General features: G+C 37.7%; 10 protein-coding genes across 10 annotated transcripts; 3 read left to right on the top strand and 7 right to left on the bottom strand. All coding sequences in view use genetic code 12, as the record gives it.

Annotated features, from left to right (window-relative positions):
• Window positions 1-154: 154 nt before the first annotated feature.
• DEHA2F21604g (DEHA2F21604p) lies at window positions 155-919 on the top strand (the record flags this gene model as incomplete). The annotated part of the gene is made up of 1 exon (XM_461283.1): window positions 155-919. The coding sequence occupies one exon, from the start codon at window positions 155-157 to the stop codon at window positions 917-919; it is 765 nt and encodes a 254-aa protein (XP_461283.1).
• Window positions 920-1,153: 234 nt separating this feature from the next.
• On the bottom strand, window positions 1,154-1,695 carry DEHA2F21582g (40S ribosomal protein S30; the record flags this gene model as incomplete). Its single annotated transcript, XM_461282.1, has 2 exons — window positions 1,154-1,342; window positions 1,693-1,695. 2 exons carry the CDS (start codon window positions 1,693-1,695, stop codon window positions 1,154-1,156), a joined length of 192 nt encoding a protein of 63 aa, XP_461282.1.
• A 375-nt stretch (window positions 1,696-2,070) lies between these two features.
• Window positions 2,071-2,676, bottom strand: DEHA2F21560g (DEHA2F21560p; the record flags this gene model as incomplete). Its single annotated transcript, XM_002770827.1, has 2 exons — window positions 2,071-2,436; window positions 2,488-2,676. 2 exons carry the CDS (start codon window positions 2,674-2,676, stop codon window positions 2,071-2,073), a joined length of 555 nt encoding a protein of 184 aa, XP_002770873.1.
• A 475-nt stretch (window positions 2,677-3,151) lies between these two features.
• On the bottom strand, window positions 3,152-3,535 carry DEHA2F21538g (DEHA2F21538p; the record flags this gene model as incomplete). The annotated part of the gene is made up of 1 exon (XM_461280.1): window positions 3,152-3,535. One exon carries the CDS (start codon window positions 3,533-3,535, stop codon window positions 3,152-3,154), a length of 384 nt encoding a protein of 127 aa, XP_461280.1.
• Window positions 3,536-4,693: 1,158 nt separating this feature from the next.
• Window positions 4,694-5,671, bottom strand: DEHA2F21516g (DEHA2F21516p; the record flags this gene model as incomplete). Its single annotated transcript, XM_002770826.1, has 2 exons — window positions 4,694-5,597; window positions 5,655-5,671. The coding sequence occupies 2 exons, from the start codon at window positions 5,669-5,671 to the stop codon at window positions 4,694-4,696; spliced, it is 921 nt and encodes a 306-aa protein (XP_002770872.1).
• A 160-nt stretch (window positions 5,672-5,831) lies between these two features.
• On the bottom strand, window positions 5,832-8,405 carry DEHA2F21494g (DEHA2F21494p; the record flags this gene model as incomplete). The annotated part of the gene is made up of 1 exon (XM_461279.2): window positions 5,832-8,405. One exon carries the CDS (start codon window positions 8,403-8,405, stop codon window positions 5,832-5,834), a length of 2,574 nt encoding a protein of 857 aa, XP_461279.2.
• An 842-nt stretch (window positions 8,406-9,247) lies between these two features.
• On the top strand, window positions 9,248-10,588 carry DEHA2F21472g (DEHA2F21472p; the record flags this gene model as incomplete). The annotated part of the gene is made up of 1 exon (XM_461278.1): window positions 9,248-10,588. One exon carries the CDS (start codon window positions 9,248-9,250, stop codon window positions 10,586-10,588), a length of 1,341 nt encoding a protein of 446 aa, XP_461278.2.
• A 131-nt stretch (window positions 10,589-10,719) lies between these two features.
• On the bottom strand, window positions 10,720-13,959 carry DEHA2F21450g (DEHA2F21450p; the record flags this gene model as incomplete). The annotated part of the gene is made up of 1 exon (XM_461277.1): window positions 10,720-13,959. The coding sequence occupies one exon, from the start codon at window positions 13,957-13,959 to the stop codon at window positions 10,720-10,722; it is 3,240 nt and encodes a 1,079-aa protein (XP_461277.2).
• A 240-nt stretch (window positions 13,960-14,199) lies between these two features.
• DEHA2F21428g (DEHA2F21428p) lies at window positions 14,200-15,537 on the bottom strand (the record flags this gene model as incomplete). The annotated part of the gene is made up of 1 exon (XM_461276.1): window positions 14,200-15,537. The coding sequence occupies one exon, from the start codon at window positions 15,535-15,537 to the stop codon at window positions 14,200-14,202; it is 1,338 nt and encodes a 445-aa protein (XP_461276.2).
• A 163-nt stretch (window positions 15,538-15,700) lies between these two features.
• On the top strand, window positions 15,701-16,294 carry DEHA2F21406g (DEHA2F21406p; the record flags this gene model as incomplete). The annotated part of the gene is made up of 1 exon (XM_002770825.1): window positions 15,701-16,294. The coding sequence occupies one exon, from the start codon at window positions 15,701-15,703 to the stop codon at window positions 16,292-16,294; it is 594 nt and encodes a 197-aa protein (XP_002770871.1).
• Window positions 16,295-16,342: the final 48 nt, after the last annotated feature.

Below are 16,342 nucleotides of genomic sequence, written 5' to 3'. Positions count from 1 at the left end.
CCTTATTTATCATTTCATCATCTACCAGAAGATCTATTCCAAAGTCATCTAGGATTTGCTCACGTGAATTTTTATATTTTATATACTACTATCAAGTGAAATATTCATCCATGTTAAGTTTTCTTTTATAATTATTGCACTATAGATTGTTAGAATGTCTGATGATGAGTTTATAGATACGGGGTTATTTGCTGAACCCGAAGGATTCACTCCACCACCACCACCACCACATTTTGCTAAGTATCAAAGAAAGAATAAAACTGATCCAGCAGAGCTCAATTTGAGACTTGTTGGCAAGTCACCATTATGGGGCCATTTACTTTGGAATGCAGGTGTATTTACAGCTGATTATCTTGATAAACATGCGGACGAGTTGGTGACTGGAAAAGATGTTTTAGAGTTGGGTGCAGCAGCTGGGTTGCCATCATTGATTTGCGGAATTAACAAATGTAATAGAGTAGTCTGTACTGATTACCCAGACCCTGATTTGATCTCAAATATCCAGCATAACTTTGACCATTGCCAGGGGCTTGACTTATCGAAGACTGTGGTAAAAGGGTTTATATGGGGAGCTGATGCTAAACCATTAATGGATGACAGCGAGAAGGAAATACAAAATGAGGACAAATTTGATTTGGTTATTTTGTCAGACTTGGTATTCAACCACACCGAACACTTGAAATTGTTGAAAACTTGTAGAGATACAGTAAAGAAGAATGGGAAGTGCTTAGTGGTATTTTCTCCCCACAGACCAAAGTTATTGGAAAATGATTTAGAATTTTTCAGGACATGTGAAGACTTCCAGTTCAAGGCCGAAAAAATTGACTTAGTTACTTGGAAGCCTATGTTTGAAGAAGATGATGAATCCATCGATATTAGAGCCAGGGTCTATTCGTTCTTCTTGGTGCCACAATGGTAACTTTTGCCCGTACATAGAATGCATGTAATATACAATAGACGCTTTCCTGATCAACTACTTTACAAGTACTACGACGCTTTATACATAATGACATAGTATTAACCTATGAACAATAAGAATATGATTCTAGATTCAAAGAATAAAACCCATATTATAAACTAATAAACATAATTATTGTATTAATAAAATCATAATTGCAAACCAACAATAAACGGAGTCAATAAAACTGTACGCTTATTGAGAAGCTGGGGATGGATTCATCTTTCTCTTACCGTTAGTCAAAGTAACGTTAACGAATCTTCTAGTGTATAATAAACGCTTGTAAGCTCTACCCTTTGGCTTCTTTGGCTTTTCTTGAGCGTCAACTTTTGGAGTTTGAGACTTAACTTTACCAGCACGAGCTAAAGAACCGTGAACTTTACCCTATATTATGTTAGTATTATGTTCGTCAACTTTTGAAATTGCTATTGATGAGACGCTCTCGATCCTACGTTCTTCCACAATATCTGTCCTCTTTTCTATGGTTTATTCGTTATTCCATTGCCATCATCAGTTCCTACGTCACATTATCATCTTGTTATCGGCTTGTTTTCCTGGTGCTGTACTTTTTATCACTTTCAAGTATATTTTACCCCTGTGGCGACTGATTTCCGTCCGTGTTTAATATTCATTCTCCTCGACTCAAATGTCCTCGTATCACTTCCATTTCGAATGTATCCGTCTCAAATCGTTCAGCAATCATTTATCTACTCTATTGAGCTCATTTCACATACCATTTTGTATTAATTTATTTATGTATTAGGTGTATAGTAAAGAATCAACTTTTACTAATAATATAGAAATTTACTCCCCGTTCGCCATAGTGGTGATGGAGAGATTTTTTTCCAGAAAAAATAATAAATTGGTAAATACACACAAACATTTTTCGAGGGACATAAATCAGGTGCAACGATTAGCAGTATAGGTATGTAACCCTTGGAGCTAAACGATATTTTTATTACGACAATTTGGGTTATCTCTGGTGAAAAAAGCTGACAGCGTGGAAACGTGTAGTGCATAATTGTGCAGATTCAATAGCTATAAATGTTCTATAGATAATTTGGAAGAGGTGAATTAAACGAGGCCTTGCGATGGGTACTAAATATCGCGTACTATACAAATGACTTTATAACCATAACAAAAGTCGATATTACCACTGCTAGAAGAAGTGATATCAATATTATGATCGATAATCTTGTAGCCGGGTAGTAGTTCTTTACTAACATGTGCTGGACCTTGAAGTAACGACTCACTCCGAAGAGCAATGTTAGTATACCCAAAATTATGAAAAGACATCCCAATGGCCTGCCATATTCGGTGATTACATGACTGTTGTCGTCTAACTCGACGATAAAACGGTTAATCAGAACCTTGGACGATTTATCCTCCAATCTGAATAATTGGGTGATACCAATGCCGATCGTGATGAACGATAGCGAGGTTCGGAGCCATGCTAAGAATGTTCTTTCGTTTGCCATCTAAATTGTTAGTATTAGACATTGACTGTGTAGGGGTATAGATATACGTACATGGTCTCTGGCCACCGATCCCTTGTTCTCGAGGGATATAGAAGCGAATTGGATCGAGTTGATTCTGTCCTTAAATGTAGTGTTCTTGTGCACATTGCCAGACCCATTGGTATCGGAACTGGTAGTGTTCTGAGATCCATAGTGAAGAAGTGGATCGCGAGGACTATCTATGCGTTGTCTTGAAGTCATTGATAGGTTCTACCGATGAAAAGCTGTCTTTCCTGTTGAACAGTTTAATTGGTATAGGTGCCACAGTTTAAATCATACTCGATTGATGTATGCACGTGATTTGTATGAGATGATGTTACTTATAGGGATATGGTTCGTGGCCGTATATGGCCATGCGGACAGCTGTGGCTCTACTAAGGCATACCGATGGTGACAACAGCTTAGGTGTTTATGCCAGAGACCCCAAACGCAAATATCAGGTTGGTTCTATCTAGTCGATCTGCCAATAATCGAATGAATAGTGAATAAAATATATTGATGCGAAAGTCTATAACGAAATGTAAATGTATGTAAACGAATGTAAACGTATGAAATGTAGTTTGAGTATATACGGCAAGTGTGTTATACCATAATAATGATTAACCTGGAGGAAACAAAATTAAATTACACGAGGAAGGAATAAATCATCGAGTGCACAAATAAACGGATGGCAGAACTAAAATACAAACATGACGTACAAACCAAACGCCGAAAGTAACCCTATCAATATTGAACTTTGGATTCCCATACCTCTATCAGAAGCAGATAATGTAGTTTTGAATGAAAATGCACCGGAGGAGATAGTGGTGTGGCTATAAGATCTTACCTTGCCAACTGTACCACTGAGCGACCCCATTCCTATTGTACCAGCAAGCATAGATGTAGTGTCCGAATCACCGTAGGTAGATCTGAATGACGGAGTGAAAATGGCTTGAGTAGTCACTGTAACCCCTTCGGAGTTAGTGCCTGTACGCCAAACAGTTGTTTCTGCAGTTGTGGTTGATGATGACTTAGCAGCTATAGCCGTAATAAGAGCTAAGATGAAGAATATGAATCTCATTGTATCTGTGTCGAGGTCCTAATGAATATTATGTGTAATCGAAATGTTTTTCTGAAATATGAATGAATACCACTAAATATACGAACGACAAATAGTGTATGTGGTCACAGTATATGTACTAACTGTTGGAAAAATTAAAGTAAAATTCTGCAAAAATAAATCAGTATACGCAAGTAGCAGACAAAAACAGGGAAATGTGATTTATAAGTATTACTAGGCTAGCAGATAAGGAATTAAAATTTTAATAAAGTTTCTACGGAAAATCTGTCAAACACAATTTCTTCGTGCATATTGAACAATGCATCAGTCCTACGGTTGACAATCGGTGCGTTCAAACGCAATTTTGCCTTGCATAATTTAGAATGCTCTGCGCTTTTAAAATTTCGGGTTAACTTCCGTACGTGGTGTAATTTTCTCAGTACACGAATTGAACAAGCCACTTCTGAACCACTGGCCAATTGCTCTCAATTGTTCCCATGGTATCGCATAATCCTACACAAACAAATTCGTGAAGTATAGTCGTAAACACGGATCAGTCATCATTTTCTTGGTTTGACTAAGAATAGCTTTGGTATCAAAATATAAATAGTATACTAATAAAAAATGGCACCATCTTGTCAACACTCCTTACGTCGACCTAAGCCAAAATTTTATTTAATATGCTCGCCAATAAGTGTAACTATACGGATAAATCATAAATATTAATTTTATAAATAGCTATCGTCATTCATATCTTTACCTCATTCATTTATCTCTGAGGCTTATTACCGGCGCGACCACCTCATCTCTTGGCTCATGCTTCCTTCATAGAAAATGCTCGAAGCCCGAATTGGCTTATCAATTTTGTGCCCAAGGCTATGGTGCATCGGTTAATGATTCAGGGCGAAGGCATTGTTCCGAACAATTTAACAAAAACGCCGGTGATTAAAATAGCATAGTTACAAACAAAAACGCAATAGTAGACGCGATTGTAACACGAGGCTGTTTCTTCATGGATATTTTCCTTCCCAAAACGACTGGTGTCGCTAAATCAAAGCGTAGTTAATCAAGCTTTGGTGTTATCTGGGAACATATGGTTGCGTACGATTCGATATAACCGTAGGATATTCAGCATTTGACACAATCAATCAGACCACTTGCATTCGGAAATACAGATTACTATATGAAATAGTCCACCGGGGGCTTCTTAGATGGAATAGCAGTTATATCTTGAGACGCGGCCTTAAATACTTTGTAATTACGATTTAGGTTGTCGTCTATAGTTAGAACCAGGGCAATGTTACCACATCTATAACAGTAATTAGGAGCAGACCACACAGTTACCAAGCCTTGGTTGAACATTTCCTTGTATCCTTCCATTACCAATTGGTGTGCTCTGGCAATGAGAGAGATATCGTTCACCTGCAAGAACCTATTGACCTCGTTCTCACCAAAAAGGAAACCTGCTCCTCGTGGTGATATTGCCCATCCAGGAACATATTCTGGATCCGACCACAATAAATCACACATGCCCCCCTCGTGAGGTACCTCTTGTTTTCTATCGAGTACCCTTATCTGGTCAATTGTATCTATATCAGGACTCAACCCACCATGGATACTGAACACACCTCCTTTGCCTCCTACGATTGCTCCTAGAGAGAGATAATCAAACACTTCGCAACAGTATCGCCACACATTCACAGAACCATACTTGCGAACACATTCGTCATAGAATCCATACACGGTAGTTATCTGTCTCGACTCGTGGTTCCCTCGAATCAACGTTATCTTATCGGGATATCTCACTTTCAATGTCAACAACAATAAAAAACTCTCTAACGAATAGAACCCTCTATCTACAAAATCTCCCAAGAATAAGTACTGCGTCTGCGGACATTCTCCACCAGTCTTGAATAAAGTTATTAAATCATGCAACTGTCCATGTATATCCCCGCATATAGTTACCGGTGTGTCAACATGCTGAATATTAGCCTCTTCGATTAATAACTCAATAGCCTTAGAGCAGATTTCTTCAACATCTGACTCTGGTATATGTTTGCATAATTTGATCGCCTCGATAGTTCTTTTTTTCGTGTTAGTCTACATGCTAAAATATTAGTGCATCATACAATATACTTACTCATCTAGGTTCAACATTACTTAAGCATGAAGATCTATTGATGTTTTTACTCTATTAATTATATGAGCTTCGATATCTGTCGTACGCGTAAAGAAAACACCAATATTATATACAGTATGAAAATAACATATATTTTATAATCTTAAACTAAATAATACACTAATAGAATGATATGGATTAACTTCGTCTGGTTGGTAACGTATACTTCATAAACGATTTCTGTAATTGTCTACGAACAGTAACCTTTTGAGTTCCAACAAAACTATCGATACTGACTTTAATTGCCCTGTTCAAGTCACTTTGACTCACGAAATCCGACAATCTCATCTTAGCAAAGGATTCGGCAATACGTAATATACTTTCCAAGTGACGCACCGTGATAGGAAATGAACCAGTTGAAATGGATTCTCTTCTTAGATCCGCATAGACCCTGGAGACTTTATCCATGTCCATTTGATGCAATTTAGGATGAATCTTTATACGAGCGTAGTTCAAGTACTTGACCAAAAGATCCTGGGAAATGGGGGAGATTTCACTTTCTCTTTCCTTGTTCAATTGGTTAATCTTTTGTTTTCTAGTTTGTTTTCTATTGGTTGGTCTTGTAGGGGTGTTTTCTGGTTGCTCGTCATCCATGGCTTCGTCATCATCTTGGTTTAAATCATCGTCGTCATCTTCTAGATCTTCTGCATGCGATGGATGAGATCTCATATGTGAATCAACAACGAAGTTTGCTAATCTTTCGTCCAGTTCAGGATTGACCAAATCCCTTACAACACATAAAATATCAAATCTCGATAAGATAGGTTCGGTTAAATCCACGTTTTGTGAAAGTGGCAATGTAGAATTATATCTACCACCATTAGGATTGGCAGCAGCTATAATTGCACACCTAGCTTGTAATGTAGTAACAATACCTGCCTTAGAAATAGAAATGGATTGTTGTTCCATAGCTTCGTGAATAGAGGTTCTATCTTGATCATTCATCTTATCAAATTCATCAATAAGACATGTACCTTTATCTGCAAGAACCAAGGCACCGCCCTCCAAAGTCCATTCTCTTGTAATTGGATCCTTACGGACCGATGCTGTCAACCCAACAGCAGAAGCACCTTGACCGGTTGCAAAAACAGCTCTATTTGCAGTCTTTTCCGCATACTTCAAGATTTGCGATTTGGCTGTACCAGGATCACCTAGTAATAAGACGTTTATATCACCTCTAATAGAATGTTTACCATTGACGTCTTTTGGAACACCCCCAAATAATGAGCACGCTAAAGCTGTTTTAATATCCTTATGCCCATATATCGAAGGAGCCATAGACGCTATTATTTTGTCAATAATACCGCGCTCTTGTGATAACTTTCTGAATTCTCTTTCATCCTCCTCAGTCCACGAATTTATAACACCATCCCCAGATACACTGCTTTCCTTTCTTCTGATCGAGTTAGCCTCAATCACCGTGGCAAACACAGGGAAACCATTTTTAGCATTTAACTGACCATCATAATTATTTTTGTAAATACCGGTTACTTCTATATCTTCACCTGGCTTAGCAGCATCGACAAGATCCCATAACAAGACAATTTCTCTGTGTCTTGGTAATCTACCAGCTGGAACAGTACCAGGTGCTTCCTGTAAGGTAATTCTTTGGTAATTACGGTATAATGTTTTCTCGGAATTAATTCTAAACGGACCCTTAACGTGACAATTAGTACAGAATGAAATTTTAACTTCTGTGTTTGAATCTTGAATGAAAGGTCCCAATACAACACCACATTTAAGACAATCAAACTTCACGTATTTTAATTGTGGAAAGACACCTGTTCTTCTAGTAACAACACCACTTATTTTCACCAAATTATTAAGGTTACTTTCCCTAAGATCTCTTAAGTTTAAGTGGTTTGGGAAGTTGGAAATTCTGACGTGAATTTCTTGATGAATTTGTGAATAGTTAGGATAATGTAATTCGGTAGCTTCCATAGCAACGATATCAAAGATCTTCAACATTTCAGTTGGTGATGTAGCCAAAAATAACGCCAATATAGCCTTCGAATCCGCCAAATGGTCATAAGAAACCTCCAATGATTCAGCATTGACTTCACCTAGAGTACGAATTCTGGCACCATACACCGATCTACCTTTATCGTCGGTATATTCCAACAAAAATGATTTCAATTCTCTTGCGATAGATCTGGAAACAGCCGGCTGGACAATCCATTCGGTTATACTCGGGGCCTTGATATCGGTCAAGCTTTCAAGCGACAACTCTTCATTAAACGGATCAATCTCTACATCCCCCATAAATTCGTCCGCGTCTTCATCGTACTGTCTTCTTCTTCTTCTTTGAATCGGTAACCCATATTCATCGATATCATCTATATTATCCTCATCACCTTCATCTTCCAAAAATGCCTGACGTCTCGATCTATTACCCATAGCATCTCCCAATAATGCATCACGCTTATTCAATTGACTGTCAATTCTTCTTCTAGTGGCTGCATCCATCTCGTCGTATTCCTCATCATCAATATTTCCATCTCCTAAATCGTACGTATCCTGCTTTTCGCTCCTCTTATAATCATTTTCCATATTATCCATCAAATCTTCACCATCCTCTTCTTCTGATGGATTTAAGTCTGCAACATCATTATGAATTTCGTCCTCTTCGTCCCCCTCTTCGAATGGAATAGCAGGCGACGATGGCGGTAATTGTGGACTTTCTCCTATTGGCGGCGAAGAAGGATGTGACATCGCATCATCTTCATCTGCCTGTCTCTTTCTCGAGTTACCTGTAGGACTAGACATTTTTATTCGTATATAAACCTATTAATCAACAATTGGTTAGAAAGAAAAGACTTCAAGGTCGACTTCTTTACTAGATTATGTTTAGAAAACTATTTTTTTTGACGCGTTCAATTAAATACATAATTGCCTATTTGGGATTAATTATAGGTGTTTGGGTGTTTTGGGTGTAATCTCATTTTCGATCGCACAAAGCCAATGTACAGAGTATAGAGTATTATAGTAGAGGGTTATCTGAGGAAATGGAACTGTGGAACTGTGAAATTGTCGTGCTGTTGAGCTGTCAAGCTGTCAAGCTGTCTAACTGTCTAACTGGCTAACTGTCTAACTGGCTAACTGTCGAACTGTTTGGTAATACGTATAATGGTGAAACATGAGTGGTGAGGATTTATACTTGGTGTGTAAATATAGGAGGGGTTGTTATAGAAGAGAATGGTATGATGGACTTGATAACTATTTAATTATTTAGTAAACTTAGTAGTTGAGAATAAGTAACGATAATTAATTGTGGAATGAGTAAAAAATTGATATTCATACCGATTTCCTGAAAAATACTCAAGTCCCGAAAAAATCATTTTCCCTACAATATGATGTAATTATAACGCTTTCCGAACCCCTTATACCTATAACACCCACAAGAATGCTATTTTGGCTGTGGAAAACGTATAGTTGGGTGCAAAATCATGATAGTTAATTACTTCATCACGTGACCGACCAAGGCTATTCAGAGATCTACTTAGACGTGAATCGCTATGGAGGATATGAAAGATTAGATATTACCAACCAGCGACATGAGTCCCAAACGAGAAGAAGAGGAGTCAGATTCATTGACGGCTGTTGACTACATCAAAACTCGCGATAAATTAGAGAAAGAGGCTAGAGAATTAATGCCTTTCGACCCGAGTGAATGCACGTATGGTAAAGGTGAACTAAGGCAACCAATTTTTGCTTGTATTACGTGTTCTGATGAAAATAATGAGGAAATTGGAGTCTGCTACTCGTGTTCCATTCAGTGTCATTCCTCACACGAACTCGTGGAGCTATTTACGAAACGGAATTTTGTCTGTGACTGTGGTACGACCAAGATGTCAAAAACGATTGATGGCGGATGCAAATTGAGATTGAAAAGAGAAGAGAATGAGCGCAGACCATCAATACAAAAAACAGGGTACTCGAGTACTGCGTCATCCAAGAGTCATGATATAAAAATGCCGGCAGAAGATATACCATCACTGTCAAATATGTATAACCAAAATTTTCATGGATTATTCTGTTCCTGTGAGAAACCATACAATCCTCTTGAAGAAACGGGGAACATGATCCAGTGTTACTTTGGTTTTACATGTGGTGAAGACTGGTTTCACGATGAATGTATTTTAGGATACAATCCAGGTACCATACGCAAACAACATGAAACCAAACAAAATGAAACAGGGAAGAACTTTTTGCATAAATTATCTCCTCCAGGAGAGGACGCGAAAGCAGATATAGAAGATAAGCAAACGACCCAAAAGACTTATTCTGTTCCTTACTTCCCAGAATTAGAAGATTTTGACCTGTTCGTTTGTTGGAAATGCGTTAAAGAATTCAGGCATATTTTCAAAGAGATCGAAAACGATAAGAAAATCATTCTCACGAAATTACCCCATTTCAACGAAGTCGAATCCATCTCAGACTGGAAAGAGAAGTTTGAGCATTTAGTTGAACAAGATGAAGATGCACCAAAAACAAAGAGAATCAAAATCGATCCAGATCATGAAGTTTTATATTCCGTATTTTTACAGCCAGATTTTAGAGACCGATTACTTGAGCTCAAGAACACTCTTCCACAGGATTCTAAACTTCATGAGTTTTTATGTAATCATGATTATTTATATCTAGATGATCCGATCTATGAATGTCCTGAAGATAATGATGGGGAGAATTCGACAACTGGATCATTATATGACTTAGGAACTGACGCCCTTCTGTCCATGCCTAGAGATCAGGCTATTGAAGGGCTTCAGGCGTATGAAACGATTAGCTCAAAATTGAAAGAATTCTTTAAACCATTTGCTGAACAAGGAAAGGTGGTCACCGAAGAAGAAGTTAGAGATTTCTTTAGTGAGATACAGAAGAAAAAGGATAAATAATACCCGTTTTACATTGCTTCTAGTATTCAATATTATTATGAAATAACGTAAATTGGATTAAATAAAATATGTACAAATATACACCAATAATGACAGACGATTACTTCAACGAATATTACTTACAATTTTAATCATTTCTTTTTGTTCTTCTTTTTCAGGTCCAATTTAGCAAATTCTTCTTTCCATACTTCGTTACACTTTTGAGCGGTGGCGTTAGGGAAGATCTTATCAAAGACCTCTTGATACCACTCCACTGGAATAAATGTGACGCCGTCTTTGACTTCATCTGGGATTTCTTCAAGCTCGTTTTCAATATCTTTAGGGAAGATTATAGTATCACAGCCATATCTTTTAGCACCTAATATCTTTTCCCTTAAACCACCTACTGGTAATACTCTACCTGTGACAGTGATTTCACCTGTCATGGCAACAGTTGGAGGCAACGATTCATTGATTGCTAATGAAACCAACGAAGACGTAAATGAAATACCTGCAGAAGGACCATCCTTTGGAATTGCACCATCAGGACAATGAACATGAATATCAGCTGCTTCAAAGAACCTATTATCTGGATAATTCTTTGCCATGAACAGCTTAGTAAAAGAATAAGCTATAGAGGCAGATTCTTTCATAACATCCTTCAAACTACCAGTGACATGCATACCTGGAACTCCAGATCCAGATCCAATAGAATGTGTTAAGATCGATTCAATGTAAAGAGCATCACCATTACCTGAAGTACTATAAGAAAGACCAGTTGCAACACCCGGTGGTGGGAATTCATATACACGGTCTCTTGTGTAAATTTCTGGACCCACATAATCTTTTAAATTTGCTGGTGTGATTTCTAATTTAATGTCTTCAGGAATAACAAATTTTGGTTCAGGCTGTTGGTCCTCTTCCGACTGACCATTTTCTTTATTGGTTTCCTTCTTTTCTTTTGTCTCGATTTTTTCAGAAGCAACTTTAGATTTTGTCAGAATATCTGTAGAACTTTCAGCAACAGGTTCTGCTTGAGATGTATTCGATTTCGTAGATTCACTATTAACGTTCGCCTCTTCGGAACTAGCAGTAACTCCTTCCTTTTCTTTAGAAGAATCAAGCGCTTCCTTAGCTTCAATTTCTTCCACAATCTTAAGAGAGGCCTTACTGAAAATCCTAGTAATCAACTTTTTAACATTTCTAAGACCACTTTCACGACAGTACTTTTCAATCAATCTAGAAATTGTTTCGTTGGTAATAGAGACATGGTTTGTTTCTAAACCAGCTTTTTTACTGGCTTCAGGAATCAAATGTCTTTTAGCAATTTCAATCTTCTCATTATTGGTATAACCAGAGACGTCAATAATTTCCATACGATCTCTCAAAGGAGCTGGAATATTTCCTAAGTAATTTGCAGTGCAAACGAATAAAACCTTTGATAAATCAACCTTAACGTCAATGTAATTATCTACAAATGAATTGTTTTGTTCAGGATCTAAGATCTCCAAGAATGCTGAAGCAGCACCACCACCACGACTTAAGTCAAGCTTATCGATTTCATCGATCAACATCAAAGGATTTGAAGTTTTGGCTTGTTTCAAAGCAGAAATAATACGACCTGGAATAGAACCAACGTATGTCCTTCTATGTCCTTTAACTTCATGAACATCCTGTATACCTCCCATAGCAATTCTCACATATTTACGATTCAATGATTCTGCAATGGATTTAGCAATAGATGTTTTACCTGTACCTGGAGGACCCGCCAAGCATAGAATCTTACCATCAACTTTACCAGAAACCTTACCTAAAGAAATGAATTCCAAAATGCGGTCTTTAACATCCTTCAACCCATAATGATCACGCTCTAAAACTTCTCTTGCCTGTTTAATATTGAAGTGATCTTTGGAGTAAACACCCCAGGGAATCGATGTCAACCAATCTAAATATCTTTCGCTAACACCTAATTCACTAGAGTGTTCATTCTGGTTTTCCATCTTAGCCTTTTCAGCATTATATGCTTCCATAGCTTCCTCCGTTAGTTTCAAATGTTTAAGTCTTTCATCAAACTTTGAGGTTTTTTTATCTTCCGATTCGGAAATACCAGCACGCTTTTGCAATTCCTTAATAAACTCCTTTATGAAAAGTCGAGTTTGGTATTCATCAGCCTTGGTACTTAAATTATGTATAGTGCTTTCTTTAATTAAACTGGCTTTAAGCTCGACTTTCAATAATTCTAATGCCCTAGATAATCTGGTCTCAATATTCAACGTTTCTAATATTTCTTGAATTTTCTTTGGATCACCGTGTATGGTTGAACCAACAAAATCCGCAAATTTAGATGGATCACTGATTAAGTCCGTTCCTTCTTTAATTTGGAGCTTTTCGAGTGGATTTTTACCACCCATTTTACTTAATAATGTCTTTAATGATTCCACTAACGAACGAATTTCTGCAGAAGATTTATCATAAGGTTCATCTTCAACCGGTTTAACTGTTGCATATGAAACATTGAGACCCTTCAAATAAGATGTTGGGAAACTTTCCGCATCTTCTTTTGAAGGTTCTTCAGATTTAGCCTCCTTTTCACTACTTGGCGTCGTTAATTCTTCTAATTTACATCTTTCAAGAGGGTAACCTAAAACATTAAATACCCCAGGTCTAGGTGTCGTGTGTCTAATAATTTGACAATGGACCCCTATATCATACACCGAGTCTTTCTTATTTATGACGTCCGTATCCGGCTCATTAGAATCCTTTACATGAAACAATACAAAATATGGTTCCCGTTTATCGATGATTGTGTATATCGATCTAATCACCTCGGGATCTGTGACATTAATTGCGAATGGACGCCCAGGAAGTGGAGGACGATCCTTCATAGGAATGGCCAATAATGGTGGGTACAACCCAGTCACAGGATCAACTGGAAGCAGAGGGTTCGAATCGTCTGGATCATCCCCATTATTGTTGCCGTTGGGTGGAGCGGCCCCACCTGTATTCGACGACGCCAATGTAACATTTTCATTAGATTCAGACGACACCTTATTATCGTTCTCAATATCTTTCTCTTTCTCCGGTTCTTTGTCATTTTCCAGTTCCTTGTCTTTCTTTGGCGTCTCCGGATCCTGATTGGAATCCTTGTCCGACTCAGACGGGTTATTTTCGTTTTCTGACCTTTGTGAAGGTTCATCATCACCCACACTTTTATTTCTATGTATAATATCCTGATACGCTCTAAATGCAGATTGTGAATGTGATATATCAAAATTCATTGGAAGTGGCAATGATTTATGACTAGATACACTCGTAGCTAATCTTAGCCCTAATTGTGACTTTCTTGGGCATCTCCAAGCCAACTTACGTACGTAAGTCCTTGGTCTAAGCATAATAAATCTCTATAACGACCTATTCGTAGACTATATCTTCTATATCGTATAATAGATCTCTAGTAGATATTACTAATTACCATAAACCTCAACGACCTTCGGTGATCGCTCGAAGTCGGATCTTCATAATTATACCGCAGGTCACATGACTATTTAATTATATGACTACAGGCTTCATTAAACGTTGTGGGGATATAGATATGGGGAAGAGGATCTATATAGATGCTGGGTGATCGGATACTAATCAATTTTGAAGACATTCTTCTTCTTTTTCTTAAAAGTGAGCAGCGTTGTTTCAGTTTCGTCATTTTTTCTTTTTCTAGACACCTTGGGAGTGTCGTTAGTGTCATTAAGAAAGTTTTCGTCTTGATAGTAGTTCAAGGTATTCAAATCTTCATCCTCGAGATGTAGGCCTTTGTTCCGGTTCTTCGAAGTTTTGTCGTTTGGAGACGATATAGATACCTTCGACACTTCAGACTTCCAAAGCTTTAATTTTTTCTTCTTTTTGTCCTTTTTCTCTGACGATTTTGTTAGGGACGAATTGGCACTAGCAAACGTCTCGTCTTCCGACATATGGGCTGCTCTACCAACCGTAGGCCTAGGGGTTGTGTTGTCGATAGTGGTTGAGTTCGCATCCGGGGTATCATTTTCAGCTTCACTGGTATTTGCGCTTGTGAAAGATTTATTGATAACTTCATCCAACGACCGCATTTTGTCGTCAAATAGTTTGCCATTATTGGGTAATCTGGTAGGAGTGAGATCAGTGGTTTCCAAAGATGGCGAAGCTGACGAGCGATTCGTGCTGTTGAATGAATTTCTGGTGGGAGTGGGAGCGGGAGCAGGAGAAGAGACCTTCTTTGAGGTAGCTCTAGTTACTCGCTTATTAGGAGTCTCAGGCTCGACCGTGTTTTCTTTCTGCGGTAATTGTCCATTTTGCTCGAATTGTTTCTTCATGGAATTATAATTAGTATATTCCCGTTTTGCCTTTGTTGGAAACAAAACCTTCCTCTTGTGCTGTATAGGCGAAAGAATACTTGACTTGAAATCGGGCACGAAAACTGACTTATTTATGGAGTTCAAGGTTGGCGATAAATAGTTCTTCGCAAGCCCTCCATTTCCTTGATTGAACATTATTTTGTTGACATATGGAGAAGTAGAAAATGCACTGGATGGACGTGAAATGCCGCCAGTTTCCAAGTTCAGCTGGAACTGGCTCAATGTCGGCACGTGTAAGTTGTTACGTGGTTGATCTTTAAGCTGTTGTTTTAGTTTCCCGATCTCTTCTCTCAACGATTCTACTTTGGATTCTTGTAATTTTTCTTTGGTTGTATGCAGCTGTTTTAATTTGTTGATAGTCAACTCATAATCATGATTCTTCTTTGTTAACTCCTCAATTCGTGATGTGCTTGCAGATGTGGAGTTATCAACCGTATGCGAAGTGCCTTTGTTGATTGATTTAGATAGATGAAACATTTTTAAAATCGATAATTTGATGAGGTTTTTTCGTTGTTCATCATCATTTTCAAGTTGCTGGATCTCCCTTTGCACTAGGAGGTGATCCTGGAGTGATGATGCCATGCTATATACGAATAGAATTTGATTCAAAATGATCGCTTCAGAGGATTAATTTGTAAACATTGAAATATCTAGACCCCTCGCTGCAAACCATACAAAAAGATTTTATACTAGTATATATCAAGAAGACAAAAATAGATGTCAATAATACTGGTAATTATTAACTATGAATGCTACAAAAGGTGACTCCATCACTGCTACAATATACCAGGCTTGTAATGATGAATTTCGAAAAGGAGTTGTTATAGATCAAAGTAGACTCAAAAACTCATCTCATTCGGTCACTATTAAGGACAACCAGCTTGATCTAGTTATAGACAAAGACGCTAGTGATGTTGATGAAATATTCAAGAATCATGGGATAGCAATACCCCCAGATGAAATTCTTCAATCACTTAATTCAACAGAAGTTAAGATACCCATAAAACACCGAGAAGAATTTCCATCAGACATTAACCTTCCAGACCCAGAATTGCTTAACGTGCTACATTACTACACTAGTAAGAAGATAGCTAAGAGTGATTCATATAAAAAAGTAGAAAGAAGTTTAGACGAGACTTCCTTGTTGGCATTTGGGATGATGGTAGAATCATGGGTTGATGATTTAATAGACGAGTCTACGGCACAAATGTTCCTTGAACATGATATGGAATACGATGTAATAGAAGATGAGGAAGGTATATCACTGGAATCTCTGGGGTCAGACTCTAGTTCTAGCAGTTCAGGCTCAAGCATAGATACAGATACAGATCTGGATTAGATTAGAAATTCATAGTTACGATTATAATATTTACGATGTAATATACAA

The sequence above is a fragment of the Debaryomyces hansenii genome, assembly GCF_000006445.2.
Source record: "Debaryomyces hansenii CBS767 chromosome F complete sequence".
In the NCBI taxonomy this organism is placed as follows: domain Eukaryota; kingdom Fungi; phylum Ascomycota; class Pichiomycetes; order Serinales; family Debaryomycetaceae; genus Debaryomyces; species Debaryomyces hansenii.
This window is presented reverse-complemented; position numbering and strand designations above follow the sequence as displayed.